Genomic DNA, 27874 nt, shown 5'->3' with positions numbered 1-27874 from the left:
CAGGAGCCAGAATCCTGCAGGCCGCTGAAGCCGAACGGTCACGTCAGGGGCAGGGCACACAGGTAGACCGGTAAGGCGGAGCTTGGGCGATCGCAGAGGCGGGGCTGAAAGTTCCTACTCCCGGGAGGGGAGAGAGGCAGGTGAAAAAAAAAGGGACCTGTTGGAAGGAGCGGGTACTGTTTTCTTTGGGGGCGAGGGGCGGGGTGGGGGATGGAGGCGGGTGTCGGGTTCCTGAATCTAGTATATTTTTGGAAAGAGGATGCACATGGATTCGTATACACAAATCTTTGACTTAAAAATAAGGGCCCATTTTTAACATCTTCCAACTCAGTGACACTAGTATTATCCTTTCGCCTTCCCCGTTCTTCTTGGACCCCGACTTTAAAAATTTGTGAAGCAAGATCAACATGGATCCGATAGCCCAGGGTTGCTAACAGTTCAACACTTGAGTGACAGTTAGTTGCTGAGTCTCCCTGTTCTCTGTTAATTGAAAACTATAATAGGACTTGTGCTGTGGGCGAAAATTAAATACTCTTATCTCAAGTTTCGACCAGTAACTGTTGTTCTGACAGTAAGAACGCTGATGGTGACAGTGTTAAGGAAATTTTATTTATCCATCCTATTCAAGCTACCGGGTAAGATTCTTGCAAGGAAAAAGTATGTAACCACGGCATGAGTTTCAGAAATTGAGGATTGTATCCCCAAACATCCTTAGTGTCCCTTATTCATTTATTATAAACCTTTCACCCTTGAATTTACTTTCAGTCTGATTTAGATTAAGAATGAAATTTAATGTTAGCATTTTTGAGCTCTTTGAATGTCTTGGTGTGCTTTGCTTATTTTGAGTTGCCCTGGTTGTATACCACAACGACTGGGGGGTTAGGGGGGTGGCGAGGGTGGGCAGAGGAGGTAGGGGCAGGGAGGGGACTCAAGCATTTCAAACACCTCAAGAGTAATTTTTGTCCCAACAAAGAACGAATTACACTGGTTGTCCCCACACCTCCTCCTGTTTACTGCTACCACATTTCTTTCCCCGTATTGAAGAATAGTTAAGGAGCCCCATTTAAAGAACGACCTTCTTTTACGTGCCCTCCAATGACCTCTTCCTACATAGACATTGCCCCCATCTTCAAGCTTCTTTTGTCCCCTAATTTCATGATCATGCAGTTGTATGAAAGTGGCTATTTTTACTTTCTTTGAATCTTTTGTGCTTTTGTAGGCTTTCATCTTATCTTGACTAAGTCACCTTTATGGGCATTTAATCTATCAAACAAAAATCCCTCTATCCTTTTCATCATTTTAGCTGCCTTTCTTCTTTTGGCTTCTTGGTTCTTCTTTTCTTCAGCCAAAGTGACCAGCACTGCACATTGAACACCAAGAAGGGTTTCCTGAGGTTTTGTTGAAGCTGATGTTTTATCTTTATTCTGGATAGCCAGCACTTTTGCTGGCATTTTGGACTTCATAAGGGCAAATGTCTTGAAAGAATAATCACCAGCGACTTCTAGAGCCCATCCCTTGGTGGCAACCAGTAGTTCAGAGTTCATTATCTTAAAGGTATTATCTGAACTGTCTCCTCCATGTGAGTTGCCTTACACTTGTACAAGTAGCAAGTCACCTGCCATTTCCCAACCTTCTCACATCACTTTAGAAATGTTCCAGGAGTTGCTTGCTATTGACTTGACATTTCACCATGTGGAAAGCAGAGTATAATTTGTGTGCCTAGAAATGTGTCTAAATGTTTCTCCTTCTTAATGGTTTATGAAATGCTAAATTCCCAGGGGTTGCTGCTAGCATTGTTCAGACCAGAGAAACCCTATTATTCTTTCTCACCAGCACCACCATGACCACTCAAATCTAAACCAACCACATTCTTACAACAGCCTCCTACTAGGCTTCCCCACTTCCACTCTTGCCCCCTTAGAGTTTATTCCCCACATGGTAACCCATCACACTTGGCATAAAGTCTGGGCTCCTACAGACCACATGATTTGCTTCTACTCAGGTCTCCAGCCTCATCACATTTTACTCTCTTCCTTGGTTAATCTGCTCCACCCTTATTCACTTTTTTGCTACATTAGCTATTTCCTCTGCTTAGAATTCTCTTTTCCCAAGTATCTAGAAGACCTGCTCTCTTATTTCATTCAAGTATATTCCCAAATGTCTTTACCTTGGGGAGGCCTTCCCTGACCAACCATCTTAAACGGTAGACTCCACCACTCTATTATTCTTTAAAGCACTATCACTACCTGCCATGTGATGTATTTGTTTGTTGTCCATCTTCATCCTTAAAATGTTAAGTCCACTAAGGCCAGGATTTTGTCTGTTTTGGTCTCTGCTGGATCCTCCACATTTAGAATAGGGCTTGGTGTATTTACCAAGTGAGAGAATGTAGAATACAGACCATTCTTTTTTCTCGGTTGTATGTTATTTATACATATTTTTTGTTGTTGGAAAAGATTATAGACGCCATGTTTCCTAATCTTTAGTAGGATATCTCCACTTCATCCAGAAACCTATGACCCTGCCTATGCACTTGGTTGAAGAACAGTCTTCCCCTCTTAGGAAAGATTGTTCTCTTGAAACCTTTTTGCAGCTTCAGAGGGATGTACCTATACCTAGAATGATGAGGGACAGAACCTGCCCACCTAGCCAGGAGCTCAGGCAAATCAACCTTTTCCATCACAGGGGCAATAGCTGTGCTGGCCAGGTCACCCAACTAGGGATGAAAATCATTGGTTTGAGATTCCCGTGGGAGCCTTGGAGCACTTTAGATGGAGGAACTCAAGGCACTCACTGGTCCACTAGCAGTGCTTCTCATACTTTAGTGTACATGTGAATCACCTGGAAACCGCATTAAAAACTAGATTCTAGGGCCTCCCTGGTGGCACAAGCGGGTAAGCACCATGCTATGAAGCAATCTGCAGCCTCTGCAGCAGAGAGCAACCCACATGGCGATCCCTGGGCAGCCAGAGAACAACCCACATGGCGAAGCAGACCTCTCCTGCCTCACCCGCTGCTTCCCTCAGCAGTGTATTTCAGACAGTCTGCCTGTTCTGTTCCCCACTCTGTCTCTGGTGAATCCTCTCACCTCCCACAATCTCTGGTCTGTACCCCAGCTCTTGTATGCATAAATAAATAAATCTTTAAACAAAACAAACTAGATTCTAATACAATAAGTCTAGTTCAAAAGCTCTAGCCTGTGATTCTGCATTCCAAACAAGTTTCCAGGTCACATGGATGCTGCTGACCTATGAATCCATCCTTATAAATCGTGTTACTAGCATAGTATACTCTGTGATTCTTGAATTTATCTCAAGGGCTTGGTTATTTTGAGACTTTAAGTGGAGACTTGCCATATTGTCAGTTAGTGAGTTTTCACTCTTCCCTCCTTAATTTCATCTTCATTCAAAGGAGAGTAAAACAACTTAGATTGGGGCAAATTTGAGTTAGGGGAATGAGCTGTGCATGGATGAAATATGGACTCAAAAGAGGTAGGCAGACCTCAGTCCTTAGGAAAAATTCTATGGAAGAGATAAGTTCAGAGTAGAGAAGGGCAGGAAAAGAAAGAGACAGTCTGAAGGCGTAGGCAGGTCATTTCAGAGCAGGAGCTCCTTGGGAAAGATAAAAATCAAGAAAAAGCCTTTGGACTTGCATACAAAGGCATCACTGGCAGACTTGAATTGCAGCAAGGGAGTGCAATCAACCCTGTGCGGAGGGGAAGGTTAAGAAATTTAGAACAAGAAGCAACCCTCAGAATGCGCAGGAGAATGTCTGGCCACCAAAGGGGTGGTGAGGTCAGGCAGGGATCTAAGAGCAAGACAGTGTTTTCAGTACCTAACAGCCCTAGGAAGAGCCAAATGAGAGAGGTTAGATGTGTTAGAGAAAGCCAAGGGATAAGCAGAAAGACTAAAGAAGCAAGAGGCTACTGGAGTAAAAAGGAAGATAGCATGGTCAGTTTGGGGGGGGAGGTGGAGAGAAGACTAGGAATTTCTTTCCTGGGAATTTGTTTTCGAGAAAACAAATCAAAGTGGGGAGAGGGAAGAAAGAAAGCTATGTGTATAGGGATGTCCTTTGCCTTTTAAACCAAAAATAAATAGGGGGAAAGTGAAGAGAATATAAAGATTTAAACATGAGGAGTTAGTTATACAAATTTTGATGTGTGGTTTGTAAACTTGAATCATGCTGTGCTATTAAAATGTGCAAATTTGAATGCACACAGCACATCAAAGAAGTCTATGAAATGTTGTACAGCAGGGAAAAAGGCAGAATGTAAATATCTTTGCCTGATGGGTTTTGTCCAACACTGGAAGAAAACATGGAAAAATTAAGCAAATTTTGTCAGATGGCACAATTATACATCTTTTTATTTCTGGAATTTTTTTCTTTAATGCTACCATTTTAATATGGGAAAACTTTTCTATAAAAGGCCAGATTGTGAATATTTTCAGCTTTGGGGTCTGCTTGAACTCTGTTGTAACTATTTGACTGTGCCGCTGTGACATGAAAGTGTAGACAATATGAAAATAAACTAGCATGACTGTATTCCTATACAACTTTAATTGTGGACACAAAAATTTGAATTTTATGTTATTTTTTACAGGTTATGAAAGATCATTCTGTCTTTTAAAAACAATTTAAAATGTAGAAATTATTCTTAGCTCTGTATCCTTCTCGTTTTAGTATATGTGCTGCCAAAGAAAACACAAAAAAAATGTAAAAATCACGCTTAGCTCACAGGCCATACAAACAAAGCACACTAGATGTGATTCATGGGTAGTTTGCCAACCCCTGCAATAAACAGTAAAGGATATATAAGAATAAGACTAAGAAACAAATAACCCTTAAGATACAATTCAAGTCTCCTCTCTGCCCTTTCTGGCTCTTGTTCCCCCCTCCCTCTTTGCAGTGGCTACCAGGATCCTGGGTCTGTGTTAGCATCTCATGCATGTTGTAGACTCTCACTACATATGTGCATATCCATAAACATGTTTTCCATGTTTTGAAACTTTATAAATAGCATCACACTGGACATATGCTTCAGCAACTGGCTTTTTCCACTCAGCATTCTGTTGATGCATGGAGTTTTCATTTATTCTTCTTAAATGCAATACACTGTTTCATGATGTGACTCTTCCTCACTTGTCTCCAATTATTTTTATTTTGAATAGTGCTCAGTTAACATTCTTTTACCCATTATCATGTGCAAAATTTTCTCTAGTGCAGTCACTTTCAAACTATAGTTTATCAACTGTTTAGGTTTTTTTCATGGGATGCTAAAAATCCCTCACACACAAAGTATATATAAAACAAATGTACTTGCACTCAGGATCAACTTCTGGGAGAATCCAAAACTAAAATAAAACATAAGCATTATGTGGTAAGAACAAAGAGTATAAAGAATGGGGTGCAGTGATCTGAGATTTTCGAGAAGGGTCCTAGCATGAAAGACTTCTAATGATATCTAAGGATTGTGTTCCCTTTTCCTCTAGGCAATGAGACATTCATTGAAACTTTAATGGGGAGCACGACATGACCAGCTTTGCATTGTAATTTGCCTGTGACTTTAGTCACATATCCAACCATTAAATGACCTCCACTACCCTCTACTATTTTATTTTATTTCTTTAATATTTATTTATTTGTGCATACAAGAACTGGGGTACAGGCAGGTGTGTAGGGTGAGATGATTCACCAGAGACAGCGTGGGGAGCAGAACAGGCAGACTGACTGAAATACACTGCTGAGGGGAGCAGCGGGTGAGACAGGAGAGGTCTGCTGTGCCAGGTGGGAATCAAACTCCTGTTGCAGTGGCTTCCTATAGCTTCATAGTGCTGAGACTTAACCCCTTGCGCCTCCAGGGAGGCCCTTGCACTCCTTTTACCATGAGAAGGTGGGACCCTGGGGAGGGCGCTACTGATTCCAGGAGGATAAGGGGCCCCTGGAGCGCACAAAACCCAAAGTGAACCCTGAACCAAACCCAGCAGCCTGAAGTAAGAGGGAGAAAAATGGATGTTTGTGGTTGTAAACCACTGGATTTTGCATCATAGTGGTAATAACTGATAACTGAAGAAGTGAAATGGAAGAGAAGTACAAAGACAGGTGAGCTAGGAGGACTCTTTCCAGAACTGAAGAGAGTAAGAAGCTAGAATATTCCTTCTCCTCCTCTTTCCCTCCTCCTCCTTCTCTCTCCCTTCCTCCTCCTTTTACTTCTCCTCATTCTTGTGAGTCTGTTTGGATTTTTTGCTGCCAGTGATACAAGCCTCTTTCCCACATATGAAGAAATTTCCATTCTATGAAACTGCAGCAGAGCCCACCTCACAGTGTTGAAGCTGAAGATCCCAGCTACTCACTTTGCCATGCTGCTTTGTGAAATAAGTCATGTGCATGTTTCTGATACAGTCTGCCAAGCTCAGATTTTGAATCAGTTGGAATTTGTGATAGAAAGGAGCAGAAGCAGAAGGGAATCCATTCCATAGGTGGACAGTGCCAGTTGGGGCAGCAAACCCAGGGTCTGGTACTAGAAGATCTCTCAGGATCTTTGGTGATTGAATAGTATCATCCGTGGCCCAGCTCTGTGGTGTGATGCTGGCACCCACCCTGTGTAAAATCCCTGTGCATGGTACAGCAGGCTGATTGCCTTAGAGGCTCCAATGCTTCACCTCTGGCAGCATCCACATTACCTTGTCAGACCTTTCTCTTCTGAGTGACTTGACCTTGTGACTTGCTTTGGTCAATGGATGTTAGCAAACATTACACAGAGGCTTGAAAAGCACTTGTGTGGTTGCACTTGCTCTGTGTCTTAGGCCTTTTGGGTTGCTATGACAAAATACCACCAGCTGGGTGCTTATAAACCACAGAAATTTATTTCTCACAGTTTGAGAGGCTGGAGATCCAAGATCAGGTTGCCAGTGTGATAGTGTGATTGGGTCTTGGCAAAAGCCCTCTTGGGCTGTAAGCTGCCAACTTCTTGCAGCCTCCTCTTGTGGTAGTGGGAACAGGGTATTTCTCTGGGGTATCTTTTTATAAGGTCATGACACTCATTCATAAGGGTTCTACCCTATGACCTAGTCACTTCCCATAGGGCCCACCTTCCGATGCTGTCAAGTTGGGCATTAAATTCTCAACATTTGAATTTAGGCGGGGCGGCACAAACATTCAGACTCCAACACTCTCAGGGCTGTCCACTGAGAGTTCTGATGCCATTGCCATTAGAACAGGCCTAGGCTAGTCTGGTGTTGATGAGAGAGATGTGGCACTAGGCCAAGCCTCCCTAAGTTGTCCCAGCTGAGGCCATCCTAGATCTTCCCTCGGTTGACGTAAGTAGGAGCTCAGCCAAAATGAACAGGACTGTCTAGCCAACCAAGAGTTAACTCAGACTCTCCCATGAGTCCACGTTGAGGTCAGCCCAGGCCCAGATAAGCGGATCCCCACAGACTTGTGAACTAAATACTATTCTCTGTTATTGGTAGTGAGGTTTTGTGGTGGTGCATGTGGCACTGTGTGGCAACAGGTAGCTCATACATGTGGTTCTCTAGCCCCCTCGCAAGTCTAGGAGTGCGGTCTTTTCTGCTTTAGTTAGATAAGGGTCAGGATGTGTCACTTGTTGTGCCCAGCGTCGACCAGTGCAGCTCCCAAGGACACACAGACAGCCGCCGCAAGAACATAAAGGAGTTTATTACGGGCTAGAGTCCGGGCCCATGACACACACTGATGTAACGGTGGAGGTCGGGAGCCCTGAACAAAGGGAGCAGGGATCTTATATAGGGTTACAAGCAGATCTCTAAAAATTAAATCATGTTGGCAAACATTCATTGGTTACACAGGTGCATTTCCTAACAACGGTGGGTGCACAGTTTCAGTTTTTGAGCTGATTGGTCACATCAAGATGCAGCTCTATTTTATGGCTAGTTTCACCCTATTAGTGGCCTGAATTGCTCGGCTCGGCTGTGGCTAGCCGACTGAGATAAGACTAGAGTGGGGTGGGGGTCGAACTCTGGAATGCAATCTTTTCCTGGGACAGCAAGACCTGAAATTCTAAAATGGCAGTTACACACAAAATGACAAAACAATGGCTGAATACTTATACTTGGTTCCACATCACTTGCTCAACAACTTGCTTGAATATCTAGAAAGACTGAATGCAAATTAGAGAGAAATAAGGGTAAAGGGAAGATTATTTGAAGAGGGAAAGACATTACCATGTTTACAGGCAGAGGATAGGAGGCAGTTATATTTATTGGAATATAAGTGCAGCTGCAAAATAATAGTGCTTTGAATCTGATGCACCGTTACAGTGTCTTCATGCAGAAGCCCAAGCTGGAGTGGCAGCTCTGTACTGTGAAATCTTTGGGGCCGCGGCCTCTTCTTTCTGTGCTTCATCATGTCCTTGCCATTTGGTCCAAGACGTGTCCTCACTACATCCATATTTCAAACAGAGGAATAAGGGAAGGGGAAAACATGATTTTATTAATACCTGGTGGTCTCAGTCGTTTGTTCCCCTTTCAATATATTTTAGAAATTTGGTCACATGGCCACACACAGCTGCAAGGGAGACTAGGAAAGGTAAACCTGACTTTGGTCAATGACGAGTATATATAAAAATTCTGTTTCTTTGAAAGAAAGGGAAAATCATGGAATCATTGTAGTTTCTGCCATGTTAATGGAGAAAAAAGGATACTTAATAGAACAAGAGCTCTGTGATATATTTTATTAGCCGCATCCTTCCTTCTTCCTTGTTAAGAGGATTCATTTTTTGGAAGAGTAGGGCAGCTATGTTCCTGGTCTGGACATAAATAATAATGATGTGTCTAAACCAGTTATGGCAATCCTGTCCAGCCTCCCCAGCCTCTCTGCAGCTGTGGGTGGCCATGTGTCCCAGCCCTGACCAATGAGCTAGGAGAAGACTTCTGAAAAATGGTTTCCTTCCTATTAAAGTGGAAGAGAGCTTATTGGGATACTCCTGCTTGAGATGCTGGTGTGAAGAGCTGTGGAAATCAGCTATGATGACAAAAGAAAAGCCAAGAGAATACAAATGCATACCTGACCCTTTTTTGAGGATTCAGATGACCTTGAGGGAAGAGAAGGGGTAATGAAGGTGGACATGGGAAGAAAATATGCTTGAAGAAGTGAGAAGAGAAGAAATGTGTTAGAAAGTTGGACCAGGGCCTCCCTGGTGGCACAAGGGATTAAGCACAGCGCTATGAAGCTATCCGCAGCCTCTGCAGCATGAGTTCCATCCCGCCAGGGAGCTACCCACGTGGAGCAGCAGACCTCTCCTGTCTCACCTGCTGCTCCCCTCAGCAGTGTATTTCAGTCAGCCTGCCTGTTCTGTTCCCCACTCTGTCTCTGGTGAATCCCCTCACCCTCCACACCTCTGGTCTGTGCCCCAGTTCTTGTAAGCATAAATAAACAAATCTTAAAAAAAAAAAAAAGAAAGTTGGACCAGAGTGAGATCATGAGGATTTTATATACCACGCGTTGGCTGCACTGACTGGGGCTGAAGACTGTGTTCTCTGTCACAGTTTCAGGGCTGTGAGCAGGGGGCTCAATGAGCTCTCACGATGACCACACTGGTCTGAAGTCCAGAGCCCTTTCCTGAGATTCCAAGATTGGTTGAACTTGGAAGTCCTATGCAACTCCAGCAAGAAATGGGGGGAGAGGGCTAGGAGGGGGAAGGGGAAATAAGGAAAATAATGGGTCGAGAGAATTTCTCTCTATTTCCTTGGGGAAGAGGGCTGAGTCAGATTTTTATGTTATTTTAAAAAGATAAAATAATAAAAGCCATTTCTTGTATTGGAGTGTCCAGCTGTGGTGCACAATCATACTGTGATAAATGAAGCCAAGGAAAAGGGAGTAAGAGATCCTAAGTTATCTCAGTAGCTTTTTTTTGTGAAGTTAGTGGACATTTTACAAGAAAATGTAGATGTGTCTCTAAGAACTCAAGCTCAGGCCTCCCCAGCGGCACAGCGGTTGAGTGCTGGCCTGCGAAGCTGCCTGCAGCCTCTGCAGAGCCGGTTCAATCACTGGCGAGAGTCCCACATGGTGCAACAGACCTCTCCTGCCGTGCCCACTGCTCCTCTTAGCAGTGTGTTTCGTCCGTCTGTCTGTTCTGCTCCCCGCTCTAGCTCTGGTGAATTCTCTCACCCTCCCACGCTTCTGACTGTACCCAGTGCTTGTATAAATAAACAAACAAATAAACAAACAAATAAATAAATAAATCTTAAAAAAAAAAAAAGAACTAGAGCTCATATAGACACAAAATATCTATTTCCATCTTTGAAAATCTAGTTAAATTGCTCTGATATTGCCGTGCTAGAAGAAAATCCAATCTCTCATCATGGGGTCTCCTCTGGCTCTCAGGGACACTGCAGAATCCAGGTGTAGAATGTAGCAGAGAAACTTGCTGGTGCAGGGCCAGCCTCTTACCAGTGGCCACCATGGTGATGCCATGTGTGACAGTGTCATGGAAGTCCCCGAGCCCTGGACTTGGAATGGAAATCTTGAAGCCTACTAGCTCTTGCTCTGAGCCACCCTCACCCTCTCCCCTCCCCATGAATTGCAGGTATCTATCCTGATTATGGGTGGGGGCAGTAGTTAGAGAAAAAATTATTCATAACACTTGTTAAAGACTGTAAGGAAGACGTTATTCAAGACAGCAATGTAGGCCTCATAGTTGGGGAGAGAAACCAGGCCCGATGCCACATAGAAGAACAAGTGGAAATTTGTAGTTAAGTAGCAGGGTGGAGGTCAGTGAATAAAAGATTACTACAAAGAAACATCAAAACATCCTGCTTAAGGTAATCAGGAGTGGAGGATTTCACTCAACTCAGGATTCTTGCTAGAACTAGACCAAGGATAGAACTCAAGCTTGGGGCACAAACCAAAAGAGGACCCAGAGGGGCCTAACACAGGTTTGGTTCAGGGACAGTTCCTTGTAAGTGGGGCCCAGTTCCTCCCCAGGTACAGTACCCAGACATCCCTTGGGAGTTCTTGCTTGCTTCCCACAACTCAGCAACTCAGTACTCTCCATCTCCAAGACAGCCACTTCTGCTCTTTCCTTTTTTTTTTTTCTTGGCAAAAAATAATATATTTACTATATAAGGAACTCACACAAACTGGGGGGGGAATTACTAGCATCCTAATACAAGAATGTAGTAGGTAAAGAACTTAAATAACTTGTAAAATGAGCAATAAAACTGACTAAAAATACTTTCAAAATATGCAACCATAGATGTGCTCAATAAATAAGAGGCAAAAGTTTAAATAAGACTCTTCACATAGGTGAAATGGAAAGAATAAATGAAAATAGGAAAGAATTTTAAAATAATAGCAAATGATGGCAACTATATGCTCATATAGGTGTGCAATGTATTTTTGGTGGAACTGAATTAATAACAACCATCTGGTGTTTTGTTTTTAATCTAGTGCTTTTGTAATTATTTTCTTGTTTGAAATTAACTTCATGTTTTCAAAGTACACACAAACATATACATATATACATAATTGTGGTAGCTGGCCTCCAAGTTGGCCCTCAATAACCCCACCTCCTGTTGATTTACACCCTTGTGAAGCCCCCTCCCCAAAATTCCCTTTATGTGTATGACCAATCAAATGCAGCTGAAATGATGGATGTCATTCCTGAGGCTAGTTTATAAAAGTTATAAAAATGCAGCTTCCAAAGCCTCCCCTGGTGGCACAGCAGTTGAGCGCTGGGCTGCAAAGCTGCCCGCAGCCTCTGCAGCGCTGGTTCGGACCCCGGCCACCAGCGAGGGTCCCACATGGTGCAACAGACCTCTCTTGCCGCACCCACTACTCCCCTCAGCAGTGTATTTCGTCGGTCTGCCTGTTCTGTTCCCGGCTCTGGCTCTGGTGAATTCTCTCAACCCTCCCACACTTCTGACTGTACCCAGTGCTTGTATAAATAAATAAATCTTTTTAAAAAAATGCAGCTTCCAGGCCTCCCTGGAGGTACAGGGGTTAAAGACACAGCGCTATCGAGCTAACACCAGCCACTGTGACCTGAGTTTGATCCCAGGCCAGGGAGTTGACCCACGTGGCGCAGCAGACTTCTCTTGTTTGTACCCGCCACTCCCCTCAGCAGTGTATTTCAGTCAATCCACCTGTTCTGCTCCCCACTCTGTCTTTGATGAATCCTGTCACGCCCCACACCTCTGGCCTGCACCCCAGCTCTTGTATGCATAAATAATCTTTTTTAAAAATGCAGCTTCCATTTTGTTATTGTGCTCTCGCTCTCTCTTTGTTGCCCCCTCCCTCACGCCCTTCCTTTCTCTCTCTTTCCACTTGTACTGAGGGGAGTCAGCTGCCATCTTGTGAGGACACTCAGGCAACATTTAGACAGATCCAGGAGGTGAGGAAACAAAGTCTCTGCTAGCAGTCACCAAAACATTGAGGCTTTCTGCCCACAACTGTGTGAGTAAGTGTAGTCAAGGCGTTGCTCCTGGCGCATAGCCTCCCGAGGCCCACAGTGACTGTAACCTTATGTGACACTCTGAGCCAGAACCTTCCAGCTAAGTCACTCCCAGATTCCTGACTCACAGTAACTATGAGATAATAAATGTTATCTCATAAGCTTCTAAGGTTTGAGCTAATTTGTTACAGAGCAATAGATAACTGAATACAATAGTTGAGGGGGGGGATAGTCAAACATACTTACAGGGTTAAAACAAAACCAAAACCCCAGTTTTCTATTCTACCTTTTCTTAGTCATCTAGATGTTCTCAGAGGCCAGTACCCAAATGCTGGGCTGCCACTGCCAGACCTTTTGCTCTGGGAAAGAAGATAAATCTCTGTTTAACCTGTTGTTGGAGGAGCCTCTGTTCCCTGCAGCCAAATGTACTCTTAGCTGACAGAGGTGCCGTAGGCTGTAAAAGTCTTACAGTATGCATAATGTCATGGTTAGTTTCCTTCCCTGATGCAATGATGCAAGAGATCCAGCAGAAAGAAGCTGATAGCAACACTTTCTACTGGGATCATAGAAAGAAAATGAAACTTACAGGGCAGGGAGTGGGACCCCAGAACCCCCAAACCTGCCCACTGTAAATAGGTTCTGCCATCCACTGCATCAAGACAAAATATATAAGACCCTTAATGGAAAGGAACTTTAATGCAATTAGTAAACAATACAGGAAAGACAAAGAATATAGTTTCTAAGCCAAGCACCCAAAGTTACCCGTCCCCTTGTGGGTAAAAGTCCACCTAAATGGGATTGGCCCAGAGAAAGGCCCAAAAGCTTGCGATGATTCTAAAGTACCTTCCTGCGGGGACCCATAGAAAAGGCTCAGAAATAGCCAAACAAGTTTGGGAAGAAAAGAACAAAATCAAAACCAAGATAAAAGCTGCCATTGCCACCTCTCCACGGTTCTCTCATCCACATCTGTGTCGCCCAGTCCACCACCAAAAGGCAAGCGCAGCTTCTTCACATGTCTCTCTGCTCCATGCGCCTCCTCCAGATCTCTTTCTGGCTCCATCCTGCTTCCTCCCTTCCCCAGTCTCCTCTGCTGCTTCTCCTCTCCCTGCTCAGCTCTACCCTCCTTTGGGAATCTGGAACTTCCCCTTTTCTTGGGGACCACCCTGTTAGAAAACTATGAAGTTCTTACCATAATAATCTAAGATGCCATCAGCTTCAAGATACACAGTTGTTTTAGGTACCATGGAGAGAAAAATACTATTAATTAAATTATGCTCAATGTTTTCTCACTTTGAATTTTTATTTTCTACTTATCAAGATACTTTTTTAGGCTTACTTAAACATAGATTTAATATTTTTTTTTCTTTTGGTTAAATGAATTTAATTCAAAGGACCACTCTCAAGGCTAAGATTATGTTTTTTCTATTTTTTTCCTACTAGATCTTCCTAGAAATTCTTCCCAGTCATCTGGAATCATTCTTTTTTTTTTTTTTTTTTTTTTTTTTAATTCTTAGGCTTTTTAAAAAAATATTTCCCCACCACCATCCCTTGTAGACATCTCCTTGTCCCTCTCCCCACCCCCTAACCTTAGAGGTCTCAGAATGTTTAAAGAGATTTTAAAAGCATACATCAACACTTATAAGAATGTTCAGCTTTAGAATATTCAGCTTATAAGAATATTCAGCTTTTACAGAATAATCAGTAAAATGCAAAAGACTCTTGGCATTGACATTGTCAACATATAAGCTTCCGTCTTCATGCCTGTTGTCTCATAGTAACAAAATAGTTGCTGAGGCTCCAGCACACCACATTAAAATTAAGAGAATGTAGCGTTGGTGCCAGTCACATTACCTCATCTATCAGGAAAAGCAAGTCTTCCTAGAGCTCTCCAATGACTTCTGCTTACATGCTATTTGCTAGAACTATGTCCCATGCACACCCTTGATGCAAACAAATATCTTGGAAAGCAAATATTTTGCCTGTATCTATGTTCATTACCATCTTGAACTAAGTAGTTTGTAAAAAAAAGAGGAAGGAAGCTAGTGGTGCCTGCTGCTTAATACATAGTTGCCCCTTGGCATGAAATAAAAATAAAAACAGCAAATATTTTTACATAGTATAGTGCTTGCTGTGTTCCAGGCACTGTTCTGAGTGTACTAAATATATTGCCGCATTTAATCTCACAGAAACTTTATAAGGTAAAGGCTGTTATTATTCTTGCTTTATTTTAGTATTTTAATTTTACTTCATCTGCTCACAATTAGATTGATCATAATCCTTTGTGTGAGCCATTTCACATGGCTTTCAAGATTCTGGAATTTCAAGTTTTCTGTTGTTTTGAATATCTAAAATATAAATTAAATATTGAAGAATTGAAAAAAAATAATAGTTTTAATAATTTGGGGCCTCCCTGGTGGTGCAAGGGATTAAGCATAGCATTGTGAAGCTGTCCGCAGCCACTGCAGCATGAGTTCGATCCCTGGCCAGCCAGGGAGCTACCCACATGGCACAGCAGACCTCTCCTGTCTCGCCCGCTGCTCCCCTCAGCAGTGTATTTCAGTCAGTCTGCCTGTTCTGTTCCCCACTCTGTCTCTGGTGAATCCTCTCACCCCTTGCACCTCTGGCCTATACCCCAGTTCTTGTATGCATGAATAAATATTTAAAAAAATAATTTTATAGATTCCCTCCAACCCTTCAATAAAATAAAATAAGGAATTTGTCAGTAATTCAAATCTGACTATATTATCTACCTTGCCTAGGTCAGGTGATAATCATCCAGAATCCTAAATTCATCATTCCTTTACTTTCTTTTTTTTTTAAGATTTATTTATTTATTTATTTATTTATTTATTTATTTATTTATTTATTTATTTATTTATATAAGCACTGGGTACAGTCAGAAGCACAGGAGGGTGAGAGAATTCACCAGAGTCAGAGCGGGGAGCAGAACAGGCAGACTGACGAAATACACTGCTGAGGGGAGCAGTGGGTGGCAGGAGAGGTCTGCGTGCCATGTGGGACCCTCGCCTGGTGGCCGGGGATCGAACCTGTGCTACAGAGGCTGCGACCAGCTTCGCAACCCAGCGCTCAACCGCTGTGCCACCAGGGAGGCCCCTCCTTTACTTTCTTGTAAATTTTTTTTTTGGTTCCTTTACTTTCCTTATGTGGTTTTCCTATACAGTTTTATAGTCCTCATGTAGCTACATGTAGTCCTAATATTGTGTGTTTGTGCACGTGTTTGTGTGTCTATAGTTGTTTTAACTGTATATTTCCTTTGGTATTTTCACTATTACATTGCTTAGATTCATTGATTTTGTGTTTTGCTACAGACATTTATTTTGACAATCACTTAACACCCCAGAGTGTAAATATGAAACAGTTTAGTCATCCTCAAACCATTCTTATTCAAGTACCTGTTACATTCTTATCGATTTTCTCTTTTCCGGTCATTAACTTGTCTCACTATGTCAGATCTGTGTTCGTTAGTAGGTATGCTTGTGACTTGAGCAGTTTTCCTACCTCCTTTTAAAAGGTTGTGTGAGATCCTGCTTCTTCTGTTTGACTTGCCATTTTGCTTTGCTAATGCTTTGCCTTAGGTTGTCCATTATTTACATTCGGCTACCAGAGAGAGGCAGACCAATAAAGACTTTGATTTGATGGGTTTAGTGTGCACAGAGAGCCTTTAGTTTCAGCTGAGAGGAATGTGGGGAAGGCAGAGCAGGGAGGTGGAGAATGTCAGTTCATTGGTGAATGTTTCCTTGTTATGATCATTATTGCTTCCTTGGGCAACCTGGCAAATGTGGAAACTTGGAGCCTGACCACTAGGATAACCAGAGTGCCCTGTACCTTGGCACATTCTTTAACACTGACCACAAAAGTAGGCTCCAATTCCCCTCCCCTTGAATATAGACCAGTCTTGGTGACTCAGAAGGACAGAGTGCATCTTGGGGATGTAATTGCACAGTTTAGTGTCTAGAATAAAGAGCACTCTAGTAAATAATATTAAGTACTGCATATTTGAAAGTTGCTAAGAGAATAGAGCTTCAGAGTCCTTTTCACAAGAAAAAAAAATCCGTGACTGGGCCTCCCTGGTGGCACAAGGGCTTAAGCACAACACTATGAAGCTATCTGCAGCCACTGCAGCATGAGTTCGATCCCCAGGCAGGGAGGTGACCCTCATGGCACAGCAGACCTCTCCTGACTCACCCACTGCTCCCCTTAGCAGTGTATTTCAGTCAATCAGCCTGTTCTATTCTCCATTCTGTCTCTGGTGAATTCTCTCACCCCTGACACCTCTGGCCTGTACCCCAGTTCTTATTTGCATATATAAATAAATCTTTAAAAAAAAAAAAAACTTCTGTGACTATATATGGTGACAGATACTAACTAAATTTATTATGGTGATCTTTTTATAATGCTCACAAATATAGGAATCGTTATGGTGTACACCAGAAACTAATATATGTCAATTATACCTCAACTTAAAAAAAAAAAAAGGAAAAGACTAGATTGCAGTAGAAGCCATACTGTCGGATTCTGAGGTTGGGAATTGGAAATTATTCCGTTTCCCCTCCTATTAACCTCTTCATCTCAAATTACACACTTTCACTGGTCTTTCTCACTTTGTGGGGGACATTCACTGTGGGAAGATCCAGTCAGCAGGCTGTAAAGGAGCCCATATAAAGAGATCACATGGAAAGGCCAATATGGAGATGATTAGAGGCCCCCAACAGGCAGACATATGAGTGAATGAATAAGACTTCTGGGAGTGGCCCCCAATAATCATGAGCAGTGACAAATCATCCTGTATGTGCCCTGTGTAAATTCTTCATCACAAACAACATTAAGCTGGGCCTCCCAGGTGGCGCAGCGGTTGAGCATTGGGTTGCGAAGCTGCCCGCAGCCTCTGCAGCGCCGATTCGATCCCGGGCTGCTCCCTGGCCACCGGAGGAGGAGGGTCCCACAAGGCACGCAGACCCCTCCTGCCGCCCGCTGCTCTCCTCAGCAGTATACTTCGGTCCTTCTGCCTGCTCTGGTGGCACAAGGGGTTAAGCACCACACTATGAAGCAATCTGCAGCCTCTGCAGCACAAGTTCAATCCCCAGCCAGCCAGGGAGCAACCCACAAGGCGCATCAGAATCTCTCCTGACTCGCCCACTGCTCCCCTCAGCAGTGTACTTCAGTCAATCTGCCTGTTCTGCTCCCCACTCTGTCTCTGGTGAATCCTCTCACCGCCCCCCCATCTCTGGCCTGTACCCCAGCTCTTGTATGCATAAATTAATAAATCTTTTTTTAAAAAGTTACAAACTGCCCTGATGGCCTAGGGGTTAAGTCTCAGCACTATCACCGTTGGGGCTTGAGTTCAATCCCCAGTCAGGGAGCAAAGCCACATAAGGTGCAACAGACCTCTCCTGTCTCACCCACTGCTCCCTTCAGCAGTATATTTCAGTATATCTGTTCTGCTCCCTACTCTGTCTCTGATGACTCCTCTCACCCCTCCCCCATAACTCTGGCTTACACCCCAGTTCTTCTATGCAAATATAAATAACAATTTTTTTTTAAAAGCTGATGCATGGTTTGAAGAGGAGTAATGGTCTGGAAGAGGTTAGAAAAAATCCAAAAGCACAGCAACTTCACTTCCCAGAAACTTTTCTCTATAAATTGGGGGTGGGGGAAATGTATTAACAATAGAACACTCAGAGAGCTTGAGTTTTGTTTTGACTTCTTAAAAGTTAAATGGAGTTTGCTGACAGTGATTTAAGAGTTCTTGAGTGATTTGGCTCAATACCATAGCCTAACTTTAAAAAATCATTGTATTGTTAGGTTGTTTTCATTTGAAAGAAAACTCATTGTTAAAATACCTTTTCATTAAAAAATTCACCTAATATTTGTAAGAGAACAGCCCAATTGTAGATAGGCAATTTACCCACGTCTAAAGAAATATTCAAGGGTCATTCATGACTGTGGGAAGCAAAATTGTGGTATTAGTTTCCTAAGGCTCACATAATACAATACCACATGCTGAGTGGCTTACACAGCAAATATTTATTTTTTCGCAAATGGAAGGTAAAAGTCTGAGGTCAAGAGGTCAGCAGGTAGGTTTCCTTCGAGACCTCACTCCTTGGCTTGTAGATGGTCATCTTCTCTGTAAGTCTTCATGTGTGTATGAAATATCCTAATCTCCTCTGCTTATAAGGACACCAGATAGAGTAGATTAGAGCTCACATGAGTGACCTAATTTTCTGTTAAATTGCCTCTTTATAGCACAAGGCTGAGGGGGTTAAGACTCCAATATATAAATATGGGAAGGGGCACATGATTCAGCCCATATATGTCCCCTCTGACCTTTGTCCCTGATATCCCAATTGTGAATATGGCAAACAGGATTTTGAAGATGTAATTAAGATCTAAAGATAAAGAGATTATGGGCCTCCCTAGTGGCGAAAGGGAATAATTCTCAGACTATGAAGCAATCTGAGCCACTGCAGTACTAGTTTGATCCCTGGCCAGGAAACTGACCCACATGGCACAGCAGACCTCTCCTGTCTCGCCCGCTGCTCCCCTTAGCAGTGTATTTCAGTCATTCCACCTGTTCTGCTCCCCACTCTGTCTCTGGTGAATTCTCCCACCCCTGCACCTCTGGCCTGAATCCCTGTTCTTGTATGCATAAATAAATAAATCTTTTAAAAAATCTTTAAAAAAACAAAGATAAAGAGATTATCCCAGGTTACCCAGGTGAACCCAATGTAATTCCATGAGCCCATAAAAGAAGAGAACTTTTTTCAGTTAAAGCCAGAAGAGATATAGCAGAAGTGAGAGAGAGTCTGAACTTGAGGATTTGGTGCAGCATTGCTGGCTGAGAGCCCACAAGCAAGGAGTGGAGCAAAGGGCAGCCCCCAAGTGACATCCATCAAGGAAACAGGGACATGAGTCCTTCAACTGCAAGGAAGTGAATTCACCAATAACTGAAAGAACTTGGAAATGGAATTTTCCCCAATAAGAACCCGACCAGCCAGTGACAACTTGATTTCTGCCATGTGAAACCTGAAGCAAAGGAACCACTTGAATCTTGAGGCAATCTGGACTCCTGACATACAGATCTATAAGATAATAAAAATGTGATTTTTTAATTTTTGATTTTATATATTTTTTACATCATTTTTCATTTTTGTACAATGTATGCATTTTCATCTTGATTATAGTCCCCATTCAATTCCCACCCTCCTTGTTTTGATTCTACTCCCTTCTCACCCCCCAACCCCCATAGAGTGATTCTGGTTTATAGTTGCTTGTTGATTTTGATTTTTACTTTATTATAATTAGTATTTTTCCTGGTCCCTTATTTAGGTTTTCTAAATTCCTGCTATGAGTGAGACCATCCGGTATTTTTTTTTCTTTCCCGCTTATTTCGCTGAGCATGCTCCCTTCCAGCTCCATCCATGTTGCTGCAAATTGCATGAGTTTATCCTTTTGATAGCTGAGTAATATTCCATTGTGTATATGTACCACATCTTCTTGATCCAGTCATCTAAAAAAATGTGACTTTTAACACAGTTTGTGGTAATTTGTTTGTAATAGTAGCAATAGAAAACTACCAACCAACTGAAGAGTCAGCAATTTAAAGAGCAGTACTAGAAATTAAATCCACCTGGTACCTTTCATTTAGTGTGTCTGGGTTGAGTGAGTTCACAAGTCTCTGAGGCAGACAAGACACAAGTAGGTTGATTGCCAAAACTGGTTTTGGAGAGCCTCCCTGGTGGTGCCAGGGGTTAAGTCTCAGCACTATGAAGCTCTCCCTGCAGTCAGTGCAGCATGAGTTCGATCCCCGGCCAGGGAGCTGACCCACATGGCACAGCAGACCTCTCCTGTCTCACCTGCTGCTCCCCTCAGCAGTATACTTCAGTCAGTCTGCCTATTCTGCTCCCCACTCTGTCTCTGGTGAATCCTCTCACTCCGTGCCTCTGGCCTGTACCCCAGTTCTTGTATGCATAAATAAATCTTTTTTAAAAAATGGTTTTGGAGACATATGTGAGTTCAGAGCCTGGTATTGCCAGATGTACAAACTTAGGCAAAGTTAATTTCTCTAACACTAGTGTCTCTATTAGTGTCATTAAGATGATTATCATAAGTAGAGAAAAGAGGTATCATACTCCCAAACTTCAAGCTACACTACAAAGCCATAATAATTAAAACAGTTTGGTATTGGAACAAGAACAGACACAGACCAATGGAACCGAATAAAGAGCCCAGAAATAAAGCCACACTTATATGGACAACTGATCTTTGATAAGGGAGCAAAGAATATGCAATGGAACACAGACAGTTTGTTCAATAAATGGTGCTGGGAAAACTGGATCACCACATGCACAAAAATGAAACTAGACCACTACCTCTCACTGTCCACAAAAATCAACTCAAAACAGATCAAAGAACTGGACATAAGACCTGAAACCATAAAATATATAGAAGAAAATATAGGTAAAACACTACAAGACATACATCTCAAAAACATTTAAAGACTCATCACCAAAGCAAAGAAAGTCAAGGAAAAGATAAACACCTGGATTATATTAAACTGAATAACTTCTGTCCAGCAAAAGAGACATTAACCAAAACAAAGAGACACCCTACTGATTGGGAAAAAAATCTTTGCACTCCATACAACTGATAAGGCATTGGTCACAAAGATATACAAAGAATTCACACTACTCAACAACAAAAAAAGTAAACAATCCAGTCAAGAAATGGGCAGAAGAACTTAAAAGACATTTCTCCAAAGAGGAAATGCAAATGGCCAACAGGCATATGAAAAAATGTTCAACATCCCTTATTATCAGGGATAATAAGTGATTAACAGTGATCTGTGTTTACCATATTCAGCAAGTGCTTCCCATTCTGGGTCAAAGATCAATTTTTTTTTTAAGATTTATTTGATTCACCAGAGACAGAGTGGGGAACAGAACACGCAGACTGACTGAAATACACTGCTGAGGGGAGCAGCGGGCGAAACAGGACAGAGGTCTGCTGCGCCATGTGGGTTGCTCCCTGGCCAGCTGAGGTAGATTCTTAGGAGTTTATTCCCTTACCTTTTATTTTTTATTTATTTATTTTTTTAAAAGTTTTTTTTAAAAGATTTATTTATTTATTTATACAAGCACTGGGTACAGTCAGAAGCGCAGGAGGGTGAGAGAATTCACCAGAGCCAGAGCAGGGAGCAGAGCAGGCAGAAGGACCGAAGTACACTGCTGAGGGGAGCAGCGGGCGGCAGGAGAGGTCTGCGCACCATGTGGGACCCTCCTCCAGTGGCTGGGGAGCAGCCGGGGATCGAACCGGCACTGCAGAGGCTGCAGGCAGCTTTGCAACCCAGCGCTCAACCGCTGTGCCACCGGGGAGGCCCTCCCTTACCTTTTAAATAAAGTTTTATCTAAATATATGTAAGGGCCTCCCTGGTGGTGCAAGGAGTTAAGCACTGCACTATGAAGCAATCCACAGCCTCTGCAGCACGAGTTCGATCCCTGGCCCTCCAGGGAGCAACCCACATGGTGTAGCAGACCTCTCCTGACTTGCCTGCTGCTCCCTGCAGCAATGTACTTTGGTCAATCTGCCTGTTCTGTCCCCCCCCCCCCTCTGGTGAATCCTCTCACCCTCTGCATCTCTAGCCTGTACCCCAGCTCTGTATGCATAAATAAATAAATCTTTTTTTAAAAAAATTGAAAATAAAATAAATAAATATAAACCAAACAATATATTATTTAATTTAGTTGTTTTAAGTTTCATAACAAGGCTATATTGTGTACTCTCAATCTTGAAAAATATTTTAGCTAGGTGTAAAGTCATAGACTGGCAGTTATTTTATCTCAAGATGCTTATAATTCCACTAGATTTTGGTTTCCTTTTGAAGCCTAACTCTTGTTCTTTTGAATAAAAAACGCTCAGTCACTTTTGAGATTTTCTTTTTTTTTTTTTGAGATTTTCTTTTAATATTTGTTGTTCAAAAGTTTTAATACCACAAGTCTAGGTACAGACTTCTTTTTATTTATCCTTTTAATATCATATTTTTTGATTCTGTGGTTTGATATTTTTCTTCCAGCATGCAAATCCTCAGCTCATTCTTTCTCTCTTTCTGAGTCAAGATATCTTATTATAACTTCTTCTCATCCATATTTTCCATCTTTTCATCTCTCTGCACTACATTCTGGATAATTTCTCCCGACTTATCTCTTGTTAACTAATTATCATTTCCTCTTTGTCCAGTGTGCTACTAAATATGTCCACTAAATTTCTAATTTCAGGTATTGAGTTTTTTATCTCTGAAAATTCTATTTGGTTCTCTTTCAAATTTGCCAGATTATTTTCTCTGTTTTTTGGTTTCTGCATATATTTCAATATTACTTTTACTTATTTAAATATAATAATCAAAGGAAATTCTGACACATTCTACAACATAGAACATCAAAGACATTATGCTAAGTGAAATAAGCAAGTCACAAAAAGACAAATTCAGTATTATTCTACTTTACTACTCTGGATGTGATCTCCAGATATATGATATATCTAGAGTAGTAAAATTCATAGAGATAGGAAGCAAAATAGTGGTCCCCAGAAGTTAGGGGTGGAGGGGTCATAGGAAATTATGTTTTAATGGGTATAGAGTTTCAGTTTTGCAAATTGAAAAGTTCTAGATTTTGGTTATCAACAATATATAGTTAACACTATTGAATTATACACTTAAGATGTAAATATGGGGCCTCCCCTGGTGGCGCAGCAGTTGAGCACTGGGTTGCGAAGTTGCCCGCATCCTCTGCAGCACCGGTTCAATCCCTGGCTGCCGGCAACGGTCCCACATGGCGTGCAGACCTTTCCTGCCGTGCCTGCTGCTCCCCTCGGCAGTGTATTTCGTCAGTCTGCCTGTTCCGTTCCCCCTCTGGCTCTGGTGAATTCTCTCACCCTCCCGCGCTTCTGACTGTACCCAGTGCTTGTATGAATAAATAAATAAATCTTAAAAAAAAAATGTAAATGTAATGTTATATATAGTTTGCCAATGTTAAAAATGACATTAAAATTAATGCAAAAATTGTAGTAATCATAATGTAGTAATCATAACTGATGCTGTTGCAATTGTTTCTGCTATTGTATTTGATGGTTCTTACAATGCCTTGTTCCCAATGTGCTTGATTACTTTTTTTTTAAAAGATTTATTTATTTATTTATACAAACACTAGGTACAGTCAGAAGCGCGGGAGGGTGAGAGGATTCACCAGAGCCAGAGCGGGGAGCAGAACAGGCAGAATGAGGAAACACACTGCCGAGGGAAGCAGCGGGCAGCAGGAGAGGTCTCCTGCGCCATGTGGGACCCTAGCCAGGCAGCTGGGGACGAACCGGCGCTGCAGAGGCTGCAGGCAGCTTCGCAACTCAGTGCTCAACCACTGTGCCACCGGGGAGACCCCATGCTTGATTACTTTTTACTGTGTTCGAGTCACTGAAAAATTACTGGTGGAGATTCTTCAAGGGCTAGCACAAAGATGTGTTCCTCTAGGAGGAATTTGAGTTTGCTTTTGCCAAGAACTTAGAGACCCATTGGGAATTAGTTTAAACTAGATTTATTACTTAAAAGCATTTTAACTACTTGATGTAATTTCAACTACAAATCCACAGAAAGGTTAGCTATGATTACAATGTCTCAAGGAGAGTTTTCTCCCCATATATTCAGGGTACTAATAAATCAGCTTCCCCATGTCTCTTGGAAGAAAGATATGGGGACAGGTTTACTTCTGACTCACTTTTCTCTAATCATGGATCTTTGGAAGACCACAGCAAATACAAAGTCCCTCTAGTAGACGCCCCACCCTAATGAGCCCCAAATTTTGACTTCCTTCCTTTACCCTAAAAAACTCTCATGATGAAATTCAAACTTTTCCAAATAGACACTCCCCCCAGAGAAAAACTGACTTCTATGCTTGCTTAGCTCTCCCAGTTCCTGACCAACTTGCTACTAAAAATAATGAAAAATGCTGGATAACCTAACCAAATAACCTAACCAATCTGAAATCGAGCTACTATATCTTTATTTCCTTTTCTTTTATTTCTGCTTTTTTATTTACTTTCTTTCTCCTGCTTTTTTATTATTCTTATTGTTGATTAGTTGCCTCCCAACTTCCCAAGGAGAACACTTAGCCCTTATTGCTTTTACTTTTCTATTAAAAGTTTCTTCTGTCTTAAGGTTCTATATTTCCCTTAATGTATACCTTTCACTGTATTCCTTAAGCTTTAGTGTATAGTAAAACAAGTGTCCACTCATTCTCATGAACTCCTCACCCTAATGGGTCTATTCTGCTGGACTGATTTTTCTCCTGAGATACCTGTATGAAGGCTGCACAAATACAGCTAATTTTCACTCTAGCAAGGGGCAAGAATGATTGCCAAGACAGTGCTAGGAGAGGTAAGAACATAAATTTAAAACACATTTTTCCACTCAGGGTTTTCCAATACTGGCTACATATGAAAACCAGGGCCTCCCTGGTGACACAAGGGGCTAAGTCTCAGCACTTTGAAGCTATGCACAGCCACCCGCAGCAAAAGTTCGACCACCAGACAGGAAGCTAAACTACATGGCACAGCACACCTCTCCTGCCTCGCCCACTGCTCCCCTCAGCAGTGTATTTCAGTCAATCTGCCTGTTCTGCTCCCCACTCTGTCTCTTGTGAATCCTCTCATACCTCCCCATGGGTATGAGACCTGTACCCCAGTTCTTGTATGCATAAATAAATAAATCTATTTTTAAAAAAGGAAAATCAGTAGGAAGTTTTGGAAAACATTGTCTGGGTCCTACTCATTGACCCAGAGTGGGGTGTGAGCATAAGTACTTTCTGTGATTCTCATGTGAAACCAAGGCTGAGAATCCTTCTCAAAATTATCTGCTCACTGCCCCAGACTGCCCACTCCTACCTTCAGTCAACTTTGAAAAATCTGTCTTTCCGAAGCCATTATTTCCTGGTTTCCATATTTCTATCATTTCTACAGAGTGAATTGGGGGAAGGACAGCCTGGTAATTTACCACGTTGACTGGAACGAGAATCCCCCCTCATATTGTTTGTTTTCACAGGAGGTCTCAGTATGAAACAGAAGCACTGGTGTGGGATGACTTCCAGAATGGGCACCGTGTTATCAGGGGTCTTTACCATCATGGCCACCCAAATGTACCTCATCTTTGAACGGAAATTCTTAAGAAATGACAATTGTGAGGAAAATGACCTATGGGCCAAGAGTATAAGCAACATGATAAATAAGCTCATCATCTGCTGGAGTTGGAAAATTGTCTTCTTTCTGTCTGTAATCACCATCCTCATCAGCTGCTTCCTCCTGTACTCAGTGTATGCCCAATTCTACAGGGGCTTGCTGCTCTACATCATCTGGATCCCTGTTTATGAAACTGTCAACATTGTAATACAAATCCTTACTAACAGAGACTCTGACATTGCAGAGGTCAGAATCATACGCTGGTTTGGCTTGGTGTCACGTGTATTCCTACACTGTTTCTGGATATTCTTTGTCATCAACGAAGCCTACACAATCTACAAAATCAAAAGCCAGGGCAGCATACTTTCCTACAACAGACGTGTTTCTATGGTCAATGGAGAGTTCTCACATTGGAAAACAAAGAAAATCAACTTTCCTCTCCACCATTAATGAATAATGTTTGGGCCTTTCATCTCCCCTGAGAGGCATCTCTCTGAAGTTCTCTTGTCAGTTCTTTCCTTTCCCACATTTGCTGAGATGCTCAGCTGCTACAGACCCTCTGGCCCTCCTTTCAAGGGAATGTGGAAAAAAATGTAACTGTAATCACGACTGGAACGTCCTACTAACAGAGGGGTTTAATTAAAAGACTGTTATTTATCAGTCACTCCTTGAGTTCTTCTTTCCTTTTCGGGTCAATACCACGTTGTTGGTGAAAATGAAGAGGGCAAGGGAATGAAACTTGGTATGTCTTCATCAGCCTTCACCCCACAGCCCACTTAGTTAATTCTGGTGCAGGCAAATCTGTATTTACACCTCAGATATTTGTAGCTCAGAAATCTGAAATCGAGCTACTATATCTTTATTTCCTCAGATATTTGTAGCTCAGAGGATACTTTTGATGTGTTGAGTGGCTCTGTGCTATAGTTTCCCACCCCCCTATAGGGTTGGGAATACAGTCCTCTATGCTGTATTCCAGATAAGTACAAGAATAAAAGTAGAAAAAAAATATTCTTCAATTTCTGTCTTGAATCTCCCCTCCTTCAAATTTGTCAAGGAACACAAAAGGTACTTGGTTAATCTAAAGGTATTTCTTAAAATTGTGCTGGACACTGTAGGATACAAAAAAATATATAAGATATAAGGCCTGGGCCTCCCTGGTTGCGCAGGCGGTTGAGCACTGCACTGTGAAGCTGTCCGCAGCCTCTGTAGCACGGGTTTGACCCCGGCCGGCCGGCGAGAATCCCACATGGTGCAGGAGACTTCTCCTGTCTTGCCCGCTGCTCCCCTCAGCAATGTATTTCTTCAGTCTGCCTGTTCTGCTCCCTGCTCTGTCTCTGGTGAATCCTCTCACCCTCCCGCGCATCTGGCCTGTATCCCGGTTCTTGTATAAAAATAAATAAATCTTTTAAAAAAAGATATAAGGCCTTGAGGATTTTGCCTTTTAAAGAAGAAATTAAATTACTGTTAATGAATCAATTAGCCAACCATGGAAGACAGTATGAGATTACACATTATCACAGAGCAGTGAACTATACTTTGCCTCCAGGGTCAGAAAAATGTCAGGAGCTCTTTAAGGTAGGATGGAAACAAACTGAGCAAACTTCTCCTGCAAACATTACATGTTAAGCTTTGTCTGTTGGTTTGATACCTTCATTAAGATATAATTGATATACAATAAACTGCACATATTTGAACTACATATATTTGTTACGTTTTTGCTATTGGGGTCTCCCTGGTGGTGCAAGGGGTTAAGACTCAGCACTATGATGCTGTCTGCAGTCACTGCAGCACGAGTTCCATCCCCAGCCAGGGAGGTGACCCACATGGCGCAGCAGACCTCTCCTGACTCTCCTGCTGCTCCCCTCGGCAGTGTACTTCAGTAGATCTCCCTGTTCTGCTCCCTATTCTGTCTCTAGTGAATCCTCTCACCCCCCCCCCACTTCTTGGCCTGTACCCCAGTTCTTGTATGCATAAATAAATAAATCTTCAAAAAAAAAAAGAGCTGCAGGTGGCAGCTAGCTAAAGGGGTGTGTGTGGGACCTGAGGAGGACTAGCACCCTCAGTTCCCCCCACAGAGAGGGACAGCCCAGCCAATGCATGAGCAGAAGGGGGCTCTGCAGATGTGGAAAGCCCCTTCTGAATGCCCTGTAAGAAAAAGACCGGGCACCAATGTGTTTAGTGTTTATAAGTACAGTATGACCATGACATGAC

General features: G+C 42.4%; 2 protein-coding genes across 5 annotated transcripts in view; both read left to right on the top strand.

Annotated features, from left to right (window-relative positions):
- The first annotated feature begins 31 nt into the window (after window positions 1–31).
- TMEM217 (transmembrane protein 217) lies at window positions 32–26309 on the top strand. Of its 3 annotated transcripts, none has more exons than XM_054698752.1 (2): window positions 32–70; window positions 25530–26309. In XM_054698752.1, exon 2 carries the CDS (start codon window positions 25541–25543, stop codon window positions 26111–26113), a length of 573 nt encoding a protein of 190 aa, XP_054554727.1. In that variant the 5' UTR covers window positions 32–70; window positions 25530–25540; the 3' UTR covers window positions 26114–26309. The 3 variants fall into 3 exon arrangements, with proteins under 3 accessions (XP_054554727.1, XP_054554726.1, XP_037376780.1); XM_054698751.1 differs by lacking the exon at window positions 32–70 and adding an exon at window positions 109–136; XM_037520883.2 differs by lacking the exon at window positions 32–70 and adding an exon at window positions 110–140.
- TMEM217B (transmembrane protein 217B) overlaps window positions 32–27874 on the top strand; it is a 33049-nt gene continuing 5206 nt past the window's right edge. The window contains exon 1 of one of the 2 annotated variants that reach the window (XM_054698754.1): window positions 32–70. The gene's annotated coding sequence lies outside the window, so the exon portion shown is untranslated. Of the gene's footprint in view, window positions 71–100; window positions 141–27874 lie in introns of those variants that run through there. The other variant, XM_054698753.1, reaches the window with a different exon arrangement.

This window comes from Talpa occidentalis, unplaced genomic scaffold (assembly GCF_014898055.3).
Source record: "Talpa occidentalis isolate TD23 unplaced genomic scaffold, MPIMG_talOcc4v2.1 talOcc4.2, whole genome shotgun sequence".
NCBI lineage: Eukaryota > Metazoa > Chordata > Mammalia > Eulipotyphla > Talpidae > Talpa > Talpa occidentalis.
Note: the sequence above shows the minus strand (reverse complement) of the source record. Positions and strands in the feature narration are given on the sequence as shown.

Excerpts from the sequence above, each read along its gene's own strand:
- TMEM217 (XM_054698752.1), top strand. The coding sequence starts at position 25,541 with ATGAAACAGAAGCACTGGTGTGGGATGACTTCCAGAATGGGCACCGTG.